This window comes from Pangasianodon hypophthalmus, chromosome 6, assembly GCF_027358585.1.
Source record: "Pangasianodon hypophthalmus isolate fPanHyp1 chromosome 6, fPanHyp1.pri, whole genome shotgun sequence".
In the NCBI taxonomy this organism is placed as follows: Eukaryota; Metazoa; Chordata; class Actinopteri; order Siluriformes; family Pangasiidae; genus Pangasianodon; species Pangasianodon hypophthalmus.
In genome coordinates, this window is record NC_069715.1 from 28,905,581 (window position 1) to 28,918,611 (window position 13,031).

The following is a 13,031-nucleotide window of genomic DNA, read 5'->3' on the forward strand; positions in this document are numbered from 1 at the left end:
AAAAAAAAAAAAAAAATCAGAAAGTATAAAGATCTTGACAACAAACAACAGTTATCTACAATCATGTACATGCACAATCACGTTCTATAACAATAAAGCATGTACAATTGCTGAACATAATGGTTTCATATTTGTACAAAACAATTCACACCTACAGCTGTGTTTTTATAAACAGATCATTTTTCATTTTTAATAGATATTTATGCAAATACACATGCAAATATAGCCACATCTGCATTATGTCCACAAAACACGACAGCCTAGTCGATGAAAAGTGCAGCTCACTTTCAAACAGAAAAACGTATGTTTATATATTATTCAATATTATGTAAATCTTTACAAAAATACACAAGAAAATATGATATTTTGTTAAAATAGTCCTTTAACTGTTTAAAATATATTCACAAATTCATCACATGTAAAACGCCTGTCTGTTATCCACAGATCCAACCTCAAACCTTCATGAGAGTTCTGCATCACAGCTGACTACACGAGCGCTTCATTTCCTCCTTCCCAATCCATTTCATTCACTAAATCAATAAGGATTTATTCATCATTTCCTGACAGACACACAAATCACAGAAGGCTCAAAAGAAATGGGCTAAAGTTGTAATTATGAGTCTGCCTCTTTCCAAAAAAAAAAAAAAAAAACATTGACGCTTTTAATGATGTCGCAGAGTTCAGTGAATAAAAAGAGGTCAGGATCAGGATGTGTCATTTCCTAACACACTTAGAAATTTCAGAGGATGACTGAGTGGTACACGCAGAAATCGTTTTACTGAGTCTTGATACTTCAAGTATTGAGCATTTTTATTAATTTAAGATATTAATAACCCTGTGTCATAGTCGCAGTTATCGGTGGTTGAATGTGGTGACGATGTTTTTTGTTTCATATTTTGTGGGTTTTTGTCATTTTTGATCAAAACAAATGAAGGCCTCATTCACACCCCTTAGTCGATTCAGAGGTTTCACAGTGCAACAAACAAACAAACAAAAAAAAAAACGTTAGATGAGGGGCGTGTAAAGCTGAAAATGTCCTTGTAATCTCTTTCATTCATGGGTCAGTAATACAGAGACTGAAAGAGTTAAATCTTCACCAAGTGCATGTAGAAATGGCAAAAAATCACCCAAGCTCAGAGGACAAGGGGCCAGTGCTCAGATACATTTTTAGATAATTATATATAATTATATATAAGTTTTAAGTTTTTACTTAAAGTAGAAGCATACTCATTTTTTATTAACATGAAGCATTGTGTGCTTGGCTCATTTTCTCTACTGAACATGAGAAATGAGAAATATACTTCTGGGTGCTTCTGCTATACCACCTTCATATTTACAGTGAGGGGAAGCCACCCATTTTTTAAGTGATCAAAAATACTGGAACATGAGTGACAGGTGTTTTTCGTTGCCCAGGTGTGCCCTGTTGATTGATTGTTTAAACAATTAATAGCTCTGAATGTCTACTCTTGGTTTGAGCCCTGGGTTTTGCCTGTGAAAACTACATTTGTTGTTAAAATGGATAAACCAACATGAAGACCAGAGAGCTGTCTGTGGGAGAAAAGCAAGCCATTATGAAGCAGAGAAAAGAGGGAAAATCTATCAGAGCCACTGCACAAGCATTGGGCATAGCCAATACAACAATTTGGAATGTCCTCAATAAGGAAGAAACCACTGGTGTATTAACAACCAGATATCGAACAGGTCGGCCAAGAACAATAAGAGCAGTTGATGACAGAAACATTGAGAGCTGTGAAGGAAAACAAAACAAAAAAAAAACAACATTCAGAGACATCACCAACAACCTGCACAGGACAGGGGTGAAGGTATCACAATCCACAGTTTGCAGAAGACTTCGAGAGCAGAAATATAGAGTGGCCTTACCACAAGATGCAAACCACTCATCAGCAGTAAGAATCTGAAGGAATTCACCAAAAAAAAAAAAAAAAAAAAAAGAGCCACAAAAGATATGAGATGAGCCACAAAAGTTCTGGAACCAAGATTAATCTCTACCATAGTGATGGAAAAGCCAAAGTGTGGAGAAAGAAAGGATCTGTTTATGATCCAAACATACGAGCTCATCAGTCAAGCACGGTGGAGGTAGTGTCATGGCTTGGGCTTGCATGGCTGCTTCTGGAACAGGCTCACTCATCTTTATTGATGATGTAACTCATGATGGTAGCAGCAGAATGAATTCAGACGTCTACAGAAACATTCTGTCTGCCAGTTTATAGAGAAATACATCCAATCTAATTGGGTGGAACTTCATCATGCAGCAATGAGCCAAAACACACTGCCAACACAACAAAGGACTTCATCAGGGGAAAAAGTGGAAGGATTTAGACTGTCCAAATCAATCACCAGACATTAACGCAATCAAGCAAGCATTTCACCTCCAGCATTTCACCTCCAGCTGTGCTACAAGCCTGGAAAAGCATCACAAAAGAAGAACGCAACACTTCGGTGATGTCAGTAGGTCGCCAGGTTGACGCAGTTATTGCAAGCAAGGGATATGCAACCAAATATTAAGTGTTATTTACTTTAAGACTATCTGTTCCAATATTTTTGCTCACCTAAAAATTGCTTGGTCTGCCACCAAAGGTGCCATGTTCTGAGCTGTTTAACATATCTAGATGTAAATATCAGGAAATGAAAGCTGAAAGTCTGCTCTATCGTCTCATATTCATCTTTTGATCTCAAACTACAATGTCTTCAGTGTATAACAAAAACAGAAGAACTGGCCTTACCGTTCCAATACTTTCGCAGGGGACTGTACCTGAATACACAACTGCTGTAGAAGTCATTTTATGTGTCTTTACTGTTATTTCATTGTGTGTCAGTGTGACTCATGAACAGTACATCCATGCTAAATAGCAAACAGAACACAAGGGTTAAAATTTTGAGTGTCGCATTTAGCGTTTATTTTCATTTTTTGTTCGTCAGTCCAAATCTCCGGAACAAATGGCGCTACTGCAGCGTTACAGCTCTGTTCTTCAGATCAGTTTGTGTCAGTTTAACAGCTACAAAAAAAAAAAAAAAAAAAAAAACTAAGCAGCCTAATAGTACTTCATTTTACTGTTTAGAAGAAAAATTAAATTTATAGCTGAGTTTGTGTTGAAGAAAATGTTAGCATGATTTTTTTGACTGTTTATCAAAATCAGTCTAGAATTCTAAAATCTCAAAGGGTTAACTCTTTAGAGAGAGAGGTTTCCGTACCAAGAAACATCAATTCATTTTGCGATGTGAGGACGACGTGCTACACGGGAAGACCAAAACCTTCATCGCACTTCATCATGTCCATGAAAAGGGATTTCTCTGTAAAGAATTAAACGCTGATTTTGTGTCAAAAGTCAACGTAATTCAGTGTTCACTTTCTACTACGCTGCAGTAATTCCACACTGAAATGCAATCGCTGTCCAATCACAGCCCTACACCGTACTCTGGGGCGTGGCTGTAATCGGTGAGAAACAGGTGGGAAAGGTGGGTGTTTGCAGAACTGGTTTGATTCAAGTGAGTGTTTATGGAAATAAATGATTTTGTTGGCCTAAGTGAAATAACCTGGGTGAAATATGATTCACTGATTTTGCATGCTTGGTTTTATGCTAATGCAAAAAAAGAAATTCTTTAATAGAAATCAAATCCTGATTTATGATTTTGCCCAAGGCCAATATGAAAAAAAAAATCTGAATTATTTGAGAACTTCCTATGAGCTCTTCACAATAGTTGAACATACACACATCTACTCATTTACTGAATGTTCAGGAAACAAAAAGATAAAACTGTTATGAAGAAAAATACACAGTTTAGAGCAGAGCAGAAAGACTATCAGCAGCACAGATGTTACAATTCAGCATCATTTTCTCCTTTTTCTTTATCTCATTATCTTAAAGACTGTCACAATACAACGTCACTTCATTATGAACTTCAATCTCCTTCAGTAAGTGATGCATTGCTGAGAATTGCAATTGGGATAAAATATAGGGGGAAAAAAACAACAACAAGAACAAAAAAAAAAATAATGTCCTGTCATTGGATTTGCATAGACTTATGAATCAGGGATGAACAATGCATGAGATATCTGTAAATGTTATTTTTATGCTTTTTGTTTGAAGCACCTACTGTTCTTAAAAGAATAATTTCATCCTTCTAATCAAACAGGAAGAGAGTCGATCATCACATTCAGGGCTGACGACAGAGACGGTAATTGACGTCTAACAAAAGGACGACGGATTTGTGACAAACTTGATAATAAAAACATAAAAAAAAAATTTAAAAAAAAAAAACGAAAGATGGTAGTCCATCTACACTTCATCACACACCCATCACTACTGCATGGTCGCCATGGCGCATATCACAACGACGATGGGGTACGACAGGAATGTGTTTAAGGTTAAAAAAAACGAATAATTATAATAATTAGTATAATTTCCCTTTGGTATGAAATTCACCCCATTAGACATGAGAGTGACAATAAATTAAATTAAACAACCACAATTATCTACACTGTACATCTACACAGGATTATTGAATTATTTGTTTGCACTTGTATGCAAAATGGCTTGGGTTTTAAATAAATAAAGAACGACAACGTTAAAGGCATTTCATTACGTGATAGAATTATCAGTGTTTCGAATGCTGGTCTGGAAGCATCCTCGGAAAAACCGAACCCCTCTGATACAGTCGGGATTATAAATAATTATAATTAGAATAATAATATTAATAAACGTGAATTCTTGGCTTATATTCATTTCATTCAAAGTACATGACATCATCGTCTGCTCTAGGTGGGTGCGGTGGTGCTGCGGTGGTGCTGCGGTCCCGCTCACGACGCGAGACGTTTAGCCGTTGTAACCTTTACTCTGTAAGTAGGCGAAAAGAGCCTCCAGACCCTTGGTGGAGCACCACAGCTGTTTGAGCATCTGGCACTCCTTCTCGTTCACCTCCTCCAGCATGGACTTCAGGATGCTGCGCACCATGCACTTAGACTCCTCCAGGACCTGAGCATGGATTAATAATAATAATAATAACAATAATAATAATTATTATTATTATAACAACAACAACAATACAATTGCCTCATTTATCAAAAATAACTAAATATAATAAAATAGTAAATATTTTTAATATGTAACTATAATAACAAAAACATTATATTACATTACATTACATTACACAGATTAATTCTTTCTTATGACTCCACATATAAATCAGGCTACATAAAACATTATAATATGTTTATAAGACATGAATTGGTGTCTACACTGTACTTCTTTTTTTGAACAGAACATGAGATTTAAACACTGCGTAGCAGGTCTGAGGATCTTATTTACCACAGCGCTGCAGGTCGCCATCTCTTTCACACGCAGCAGGACTTCCTGGTTAAAGGTGGTCGGCCAAAACACTTGCGAGACCAAACCTCGACTACACGCCTCCTGCGCCGTCAGCTTCCTCCCACAGAACAGCATCTCATTGGCCTAGAAAGAAGAAAGTGTGAAAGAAGATACTAGTATGTACTTAAGCACATAAACTATTCTTGTTGTAGGTCTTAATCAAACATGAAACAGGATATAAAATGAAATGAAGGCACTAGAACTAGAACACAAGAGCAGAAACTGATTTCATTTCATCTTCACCTTCTTTCTGATCGGAAACTTTAAACCACATATTGACAATAGTTATTGACCAGCATGTTTTTTTTCCCCATTTGAGGAACATTGCAGGAGGTAGACCTTCTCTCATTCCGCACTGAGATGCTTTGAATTCGATGCATACGTTATTGTTTCTATAGTAACAGCTCAACACGGGAAAGACTAAATAACACCAAAGCTTTAAAAATATTTTTGCTGCAATTAAATTGATGAATTTATTTACTCACAAGAGCCACTCCGAGGATCTGAGGGAAAGTGTATGAGGAGCAGCCGGAGGGTGTAAGGCGCAGTGCAGCACACGGGGTTTGGAACCAGGCCCGCTCACTGGCCCACACGATGTCACACAGAGGAAGGATGGAGGCGCCCAAACCCAGAGCAGGACCGTTGATGGCCACCACAATGGGCTTCTTAAAGTGGATGAAGGCTTTTACAAAATCCCTGCACGGACACAGAACCGAAATGTGCTGTCAAGATCTCAGGGTTAGCAGTGATTCACTCCAGCTGGGAGCAACGATAAAACATAACGACGTTATAACTGAGAAAAATAAAAATCTGTACCATCACTCGCCACTGAAATGGAACCTTTTACCTAAAAAGGATATCATGTACCTTTTAGTAAGGACTAAAACACTCAGTGTCAAGCTGCTAGAGGAAAATAAACAATGACAGGGTGGTGTGATGAAGTGGAGTTCCTGTTACTGCCCTGAAGTTAATTATTTTCCTACAACAGCATGTCCTGAAGTGTTTTATTCCTCTATAATGCTCTTATGAACGGTCATGTGACATGTGACATTACGGAGCCATGTACTCTTGCTTTATAAAGTGCTATGCATGTAACTACATCTACTTATAAGCATTTATACAGGCTTATGTAAGATATTATAAAGTGTAATGCATGCTGTATAACACATTATAAATGCTCAGAACTTATTTATGAACATTTGTACAGACTTAGCTGAGGTACTATAAGATATTATGAGTGCTATAATAACACATTATACATGCTCAGAACCAATTATGAGCATTTATCTGGGTATAAGAAAAGCATTGTAAGGTACTATGCATGTTATATAACATATTGTACATGCTCAGAATTACTTATGGACTTTCATACAGGCTTATTTAAGGTATTATAAGGAGTAATGCATGCTATATAAGGTATTATAAATACTTGGAACTATTCATAAACATTTATGAAGGCTTATGTAAGGTACTATAAGGAGTAATGCATGTTATATAACATGTTTGAAATGGTCAGAACTACTTATGAGTATTTATCCGGGTTTATGTACGGTGTTATAAGGTGTTGTGCATGCTAGATAACACTTTATAGAAGCTCAGAACTACTTATGAGCATTTATACAGGCTTATGTAAGATAAGGTGTTATGCAGATTATATAAAATTATAAATGCATTTATAATGTATGATAAATGTAGCACTCATAGGAAGTGTTATCAAATGCTGTCCAACTAGGTTCTTATAAAAAAATGAAAGGAAACATTTTATCTTGTGGTGGATTTAAACTTTTGAACCCTAGTTATGTGTCTTTTTGAAGATTTTGCACATTGCAGAGCAATTCCCCTTTTTCCAAGGTATCACATAATTCAGTTCATAATTAACTCATGAATTAAAGTGTGGATTTCAGAAAGCAGAGGTTACAAGTTAAAAGGATGAACACCCCAAAGAGCTGCACAAAGATAATAACCATAATTATTCTAATCATTCTGACAGTAATGATGATTGTGTTGAGCTCCAGGAACCACAGAATCCCCACAGAACCATCAGCGTGAATGCAAGAGCTCGATCAGGATTCCTACAGCACACACACACACACACACACACACACACACACACACACACTCCTACACTGTGATCTGTTGCACCACTGCCCTGATGAATGAGTGTTTATTAGAACTAGAAATACTCGAGTGTGAAGCAGCATCATGACCACGGCTATAGATTTTGGTGTGGCAGGACGACATTAATAATTAATGACATAACCTCATGCTAAATCTAGTTGAGAGGATTTCACACGGCTTATGCTAGAGGCATAAACTGTATTAGGCAGTCGAGAGTCGACAAAACAGTCATCCAGCGTACAGGCTAGCAGCTCGTTTTGAGTGGTTTTAGATGTACTTTTGTTCAATTGCGTTCAAGGTAATATCATTAACCAGGGTTTCCTGCTTTCGGAAAAAAAATCCAGCTCAACTATATCTCAAAAACCACACAAAAGACGTGAAAGTAACACCAAAAAATTCAGGCACTGGAGAAGACACACTTTTCTTCTTTTTCCTCTGCCTTTGCTTGGAAAACAAAGTCACCATGGTGTTCACGCACTTCTCATGCACAGATATTATCCACTCCATAATCCCCCTTTCTCTCTCCCAATCTCTGCTATATATCTTACAAAAGAAATGGTTCTGCACATCATAGACACACTGTCTGCACTTTCACTTTACCTTTGGTTGTGGGAATTTATTAGATTTATTTCTGATTATTTGCTACAAAACAAGATCTTGATGGCTGTAGAGTATTTTTAAACTAGTCCAATTTGACGTAAAATCTATGACCCTGGCAACCCCGTCAATTAACTATCCTGTCCTCTGCTCCTCCCCTGAGCGTGGGGCAACATGATTCCTGCCCTAATGGGCCTCTTTTAGTGCTTGTTGCAGTTGCAATAATAAATCTAATGAGATAAATGGGACAGTGAGCACGCTGCAACATGGTTGAGCAAATCAGTGGATCAACGGCGTATATCTGTCAAATAGCATCATTTTCTTTAAACACTCCAAAGAGCTGATTAGTACTTCGATGTGATTTAAAATGTATGGTTTTGCGAATAAGTACTTTATGATGATTAACATTTGTTGAACGGCTGACACTATAGATGGTTGGGCTCTGCCACACCTGCCCCTACATACGATCCGCCCCTGCGATGAAGCATAAATGTGTTAATTATGATCTGTACTTAATAATCCCTTTTCACAGCAGGTCCAAACAATATACAAACCTATTCTCCATTATATAACTCCATTATAAACTACAAGAAATAATGAAAATGTAAACAAACATAAAATAAATGAAAATAAAAAAATAATAATTAGCTTTAAAACAAACTGAAACGATATAGAATAATCCAATTGAAATAATAAGACAGGAGGATGAATGTGAAGTGAATGAGCATTTAACCAATAATGAACTTATATTCGTGAGCTATAATGGAAATAAAAACTTTACAGTATTCTGTATCACTTCTGTGTATAAAATAAAAAGTATTTAATTTTCAACTAAAATGTAACTTAGAAACAATAAAATATCTAGTTTTCAAACATAGAAATCACAGAAAATGAACTTAAACTAAACTTCAAAAAATCATAGAAATAAAAGCTACAAAATTATAAATGATATGAATTATATAAATTATATAAATAGAATAGTTATTTTCATATAAAATAAAATGTATAATATTTGTAAGAGGCAAAAAAAAGGTTTGGTATTATAATTATAAATATGATTTACCTTACAAACAAACAAAAAAACAAACAAACAAATGAATAAATAAATAAACAACTTTTTCATTTCTTTTTATATATTAATCGTGGTTGCTTGACAAAATCTATGACATATATCAAAAATAAGAGTTACTAAAAAACTGGGAAAAACAATCTGAAGTGAAAATATACGGATATTTTAAACTAAAATGAAAATAAGAGAAAGATTGGTAAATGGCACAATGGAAACAGAACATGAGGTATAAAAACCGCTGAGTAGAAAAGGGACAGTTTCCTAAAAGCACTATAATGTTATGTTCTTAACTGGTAGAGAGAGAGGGAGAAAGAGAGAGAGAGTGAGTTTAATGTGATACTCGTTCAACCATGTAATGATCATCTCTGCTCTGTAATGCTTTTGGGAATCTCTGCTCAGGTTCATTACCTCACAGCCTCGGCGATTCTGCTGCTCTCTTTCCTGCGGTCGGTGGAGAGGCGGCCGATCAGGTACGAGGCGTCCAGGCCGCTGCAGAAGATGCTGCCCACTGCGCTGAGCAACAGCAGCTTACTGTCGTCCACCGCCGCCGCGCCCAGAGCTCGACACACCTCCTTCATGATCTGAGAAATGAAAAGAGGGATGGAGTGAGAGCTCTGACAGCTTCAGGGAAAAGTGAACAGAAAGAAGAGAAAAGCTACGAAAGCTGAATCACGGCTCAAAAGTGTAGTGCTAGTACTGAGAATAAAATTTGACACAGATGAGAGTAAGAAATACATTATTGTATTATATGATTAATACATTTTGTTATTTTCTAGCAATATCTTCCATTTTTCTTAGAGCATCTAAAAATAAATGGTCAATTATTTATATAAATACTTTATTTTTTGTTTATTCATCTGTAGTTTAGCATGTTAATGCTAGCTAGCATACGTTAAAATATTTTTTTTTTACATACAATTAAGGTTTTTAAAGGTTCTCTCCACATTGAAACGTAAGTTGTCAAAAAAAAAATAAATAAACTATAAAGTTAAATAGTGCATGTATAGACATTTCCTTGACATAAAGATTTGTGGTGAAATATTTTTCTGGGTTTCTGTTCATGTTTCATTAGCATTTAATTAAAGGTACTTCCTCTGTTTTGGTATTTATAGATTCATTTTATTTTTAGCATTTTTACTTTTAATTTCTTTATTGTATTTATTTTATTCGATTTCTTATGTATATTTCATTTTATTCTATATTTGTGTACTTTTTTAAAAATCTTCTTGTGCTTGTTTTTGTACTTACGTTAACATGCCTTCTTTTATTTTTTATCATCATGTTACTTTTTATCATTTAATTTTTACTGCACCACATGTACACTTTACAAAGTGCACTAAGCTCTTGCATTTATATACTTTCAACAGATTCAACTGCATACTCTGCGAGAAAAAAAACACATCACTGGATTTTCTCCCCAATTTTCCACAAATGGATACTTTATTTTTTTTTAATTGAAATGTGAGCACATGTATGCACCTAAAACTCGACATATCTCAATGTCTATCACCTCCTCGTCCTACTACTACTACTACTAATAATAATAATTATAATAATACATTAATTCCTACTGCTCCTACAGCAAATGCCTTTTGGTTTCTACTGAATCTTACCTGAGAAACTAATAAATACTTATTTTAAGTATTTAAAAAAGTATTAGAATTTATGAAAGGATAAGATGTTTTTGTCATGGACTTTGCATCTTTTTTCAAAACATAGCTAATGTAGACTGGAGGGGATTTATGAATTTAAGAGCATCTATTTACTGGGCTTTGAAAGCGGCTAATTACAAAACAGGAAGCTACTTTTCCCCTCTAACTCATTATTATAGTCTCAGAACACCACTGTGCCTAATCCTGACAGAAACCACTGCTATAAATAAACATTAGCGCACTGCGTGAAGCAATGAGAAGGATATTTCTGTACCATTCTAAACAGCTTTGGAAGGAAATGAGCATTATCTTCAGACAGAGAAAGAAGAAACAAACTTGTCAGGGTTATTTATAATTAACCTTAGAAATCTGAAGACGGACATTACAGAAACGATTGCTGCTGCTGAGGATGATGTTACAACCATCTCACAGCTGCTTGGAGGAAATAATCAAGGCTTGCAGACGTCAGATGTTCCGAGTCTGATTACTTCTGTCTGGATCTCCACAGGGATCCTCCAGAACCCTTCCTCATCTCTAATGCTCTAATGCTTACATCTTTTATATCTAACGTGATTATTTTATTTCAACCAGCTTAACCTCCATCTCTGCTCCAGACTTACACTCATATTGTTTCATATTTCAAATGGCATTATGATTTTTATTGCTAGTATTTTATTTCACTTCAGTATAACCTGAACAGAGTGCTTGTGATATGTATTTACCTTTCAAAAATGATTCTTCTTGTTCATTATAGATTAAGCCAAGTACACAGTTTTCAGTTGAGAAGTGAATAATGTGTAGAAAAAAAAGAAATTGTCGAAATGACAATTTTATATGCGTACTAAAAGAACATTGACCATTCCCACATGATTTGATTTCTTTTCTCTAATGAATATAAAAAATAAATAGAAGGTTTGTTTATAAATCCTATATTAAATTCTAATCATAGTGGAATTTGGGTTCGTTGGGTTTTGGGTGTTTGTTGGTGTGTGTTAAGTGGTGTGGTCGTCAGTGTTGGCTATTGTGTGTTGGTTGTTGTTGAGGTCAGTTGTTGGTGTTTAGTATTGTTGGCTGGGGAGGTATTTTTCAGTGTTGAGTGATGGAGTTGGTTGTTTGTTTATTGTTGTTGGGTGTTGGTGGAGTTACTGGTAATTGGTGTTGGGTATTGGTTGTTGTTGAGATCAGCTCTTTAGTGTTATTGGTTCAGTTACTAGTTTTTTGGTGTTGGTTGTTTGTGTTTATTGTTGTTGGGTGTTGGTGGAGTTATTGGTAATTGATGTTGGGTATTGGTTGTTGCTGAGGTCTGTTATTAGTTTTTTGGTGTTGTGTTGGTTGGCTGTTGACAGTTTTGGTTGTTGGTATTGGGTGTTGAGTGTTGCTGTTCGCTTGGTGTTACTGTTAGCCGATGTTGGCGTTAGTGTTTTTTGTTGGTTAGGTGTTGTTGAATTTGGCAATGGCATCATTTGTTGGCTGTTTGTGGTGGTTTTAGTTAGTGCTGCATGGTATGTATTGCTGTTGATAGTTGATGTCAGCTGTTAGTGTTAAATGTTATTGGTTGTGTTTGATGTTCATTGTAGGTTGTTTTTGATGTTCACTGTTGGCCTTGGTGTTGAGTGTTGTTGAAGTCCATTGCTGATGTTGGTTGCCGACTTGTGTTGAGGTAAGTTTTTAGTTGTTGGGTGCTGGGTTGGGTGGTGGTGTTAACTGTTGTCAGTTGTTGGGTGTTATTGGGGTTAGTTGGTGCTGAGATAAGTTGCTGGGGTTGGTTGTTGGGTGTGGTTGAGGTCAGTTGTTGGTTGTTGAGTGCTGGGTTGTATGTTGTATGTTGTTGGGTGTTGCTGAGGTCTGTTGTTGGTGATGGTTGCTGTTGAAGTCTGCTGCTGTTGATGCTTGTTGGGTTGAGTGTTATTAACTGTTGCTGGAGTTAGTTGTTGGGTTTGGGATTGGGTGCTACTGTTAACTGTTGTTTGTTCTGGAGTGTTGTTGAGGTCTGCTGGCCTTGGTGTTGGGTGTTATCATTAATTGTTGGGTGTTAGATGTTGTTAACTGTTGTTCATTGCTGTGTTGTTTAGGTTTTTTTGGTGTTATAGTTAGTTGTTATTCATTGCTGTTTGATAATCATTAGGATTTTTCTGTATCTGCCCATGTTTTTTTCTCTCTGCAATATTCAAGCCACAAGTCTCCATGAAAAGCAGAAGATGGACAGCT

At 36.1% G+C, this 13,031-nt stretch overlaps 1 protein-coding gene across 2 annotated transcripts in view; it reads right to left on the reverse strand.

The window, feature by feature from the left end:
* Nucleotides 1–216: 216 nt before the first annotated feature.
* The window catches only part of LOC113526432 (chromodomain Y-like protein 2), a 46,631-nt gene continuing 33,816 nt past the window's right edge, over nucleotides 217–13,031 (reverse strand). For both annotated transcript variants that reach the window (XM_026913456.3, XM_034304966.2), the window contains 4 exons: nucleotides 9,580–9,752; nucleotides 5,873–6,083; nucleotides 5,328–5,471; nucleotides 217–4,994 (listed from right to left, as the gene is read on the reverse strand). In XM_026913456.3, the coding sequence (XP_026769257.2) occupies nucleotides 4,836–4,994; nucleotides 5,328–5,471; nucleotides 5,873–6,083; nucleotides 9,580–9,752 (687 nt within the window). In that variant the 3' untranslated portion in view covers nucleotides 217–4,835. The remainder of the gene's footprint in view (nucleotides 4,995–5,327; nucleotides 5,472–5,872; nucleotides 6,084–9,579; nucleotides 9,753–13,031) is intronic.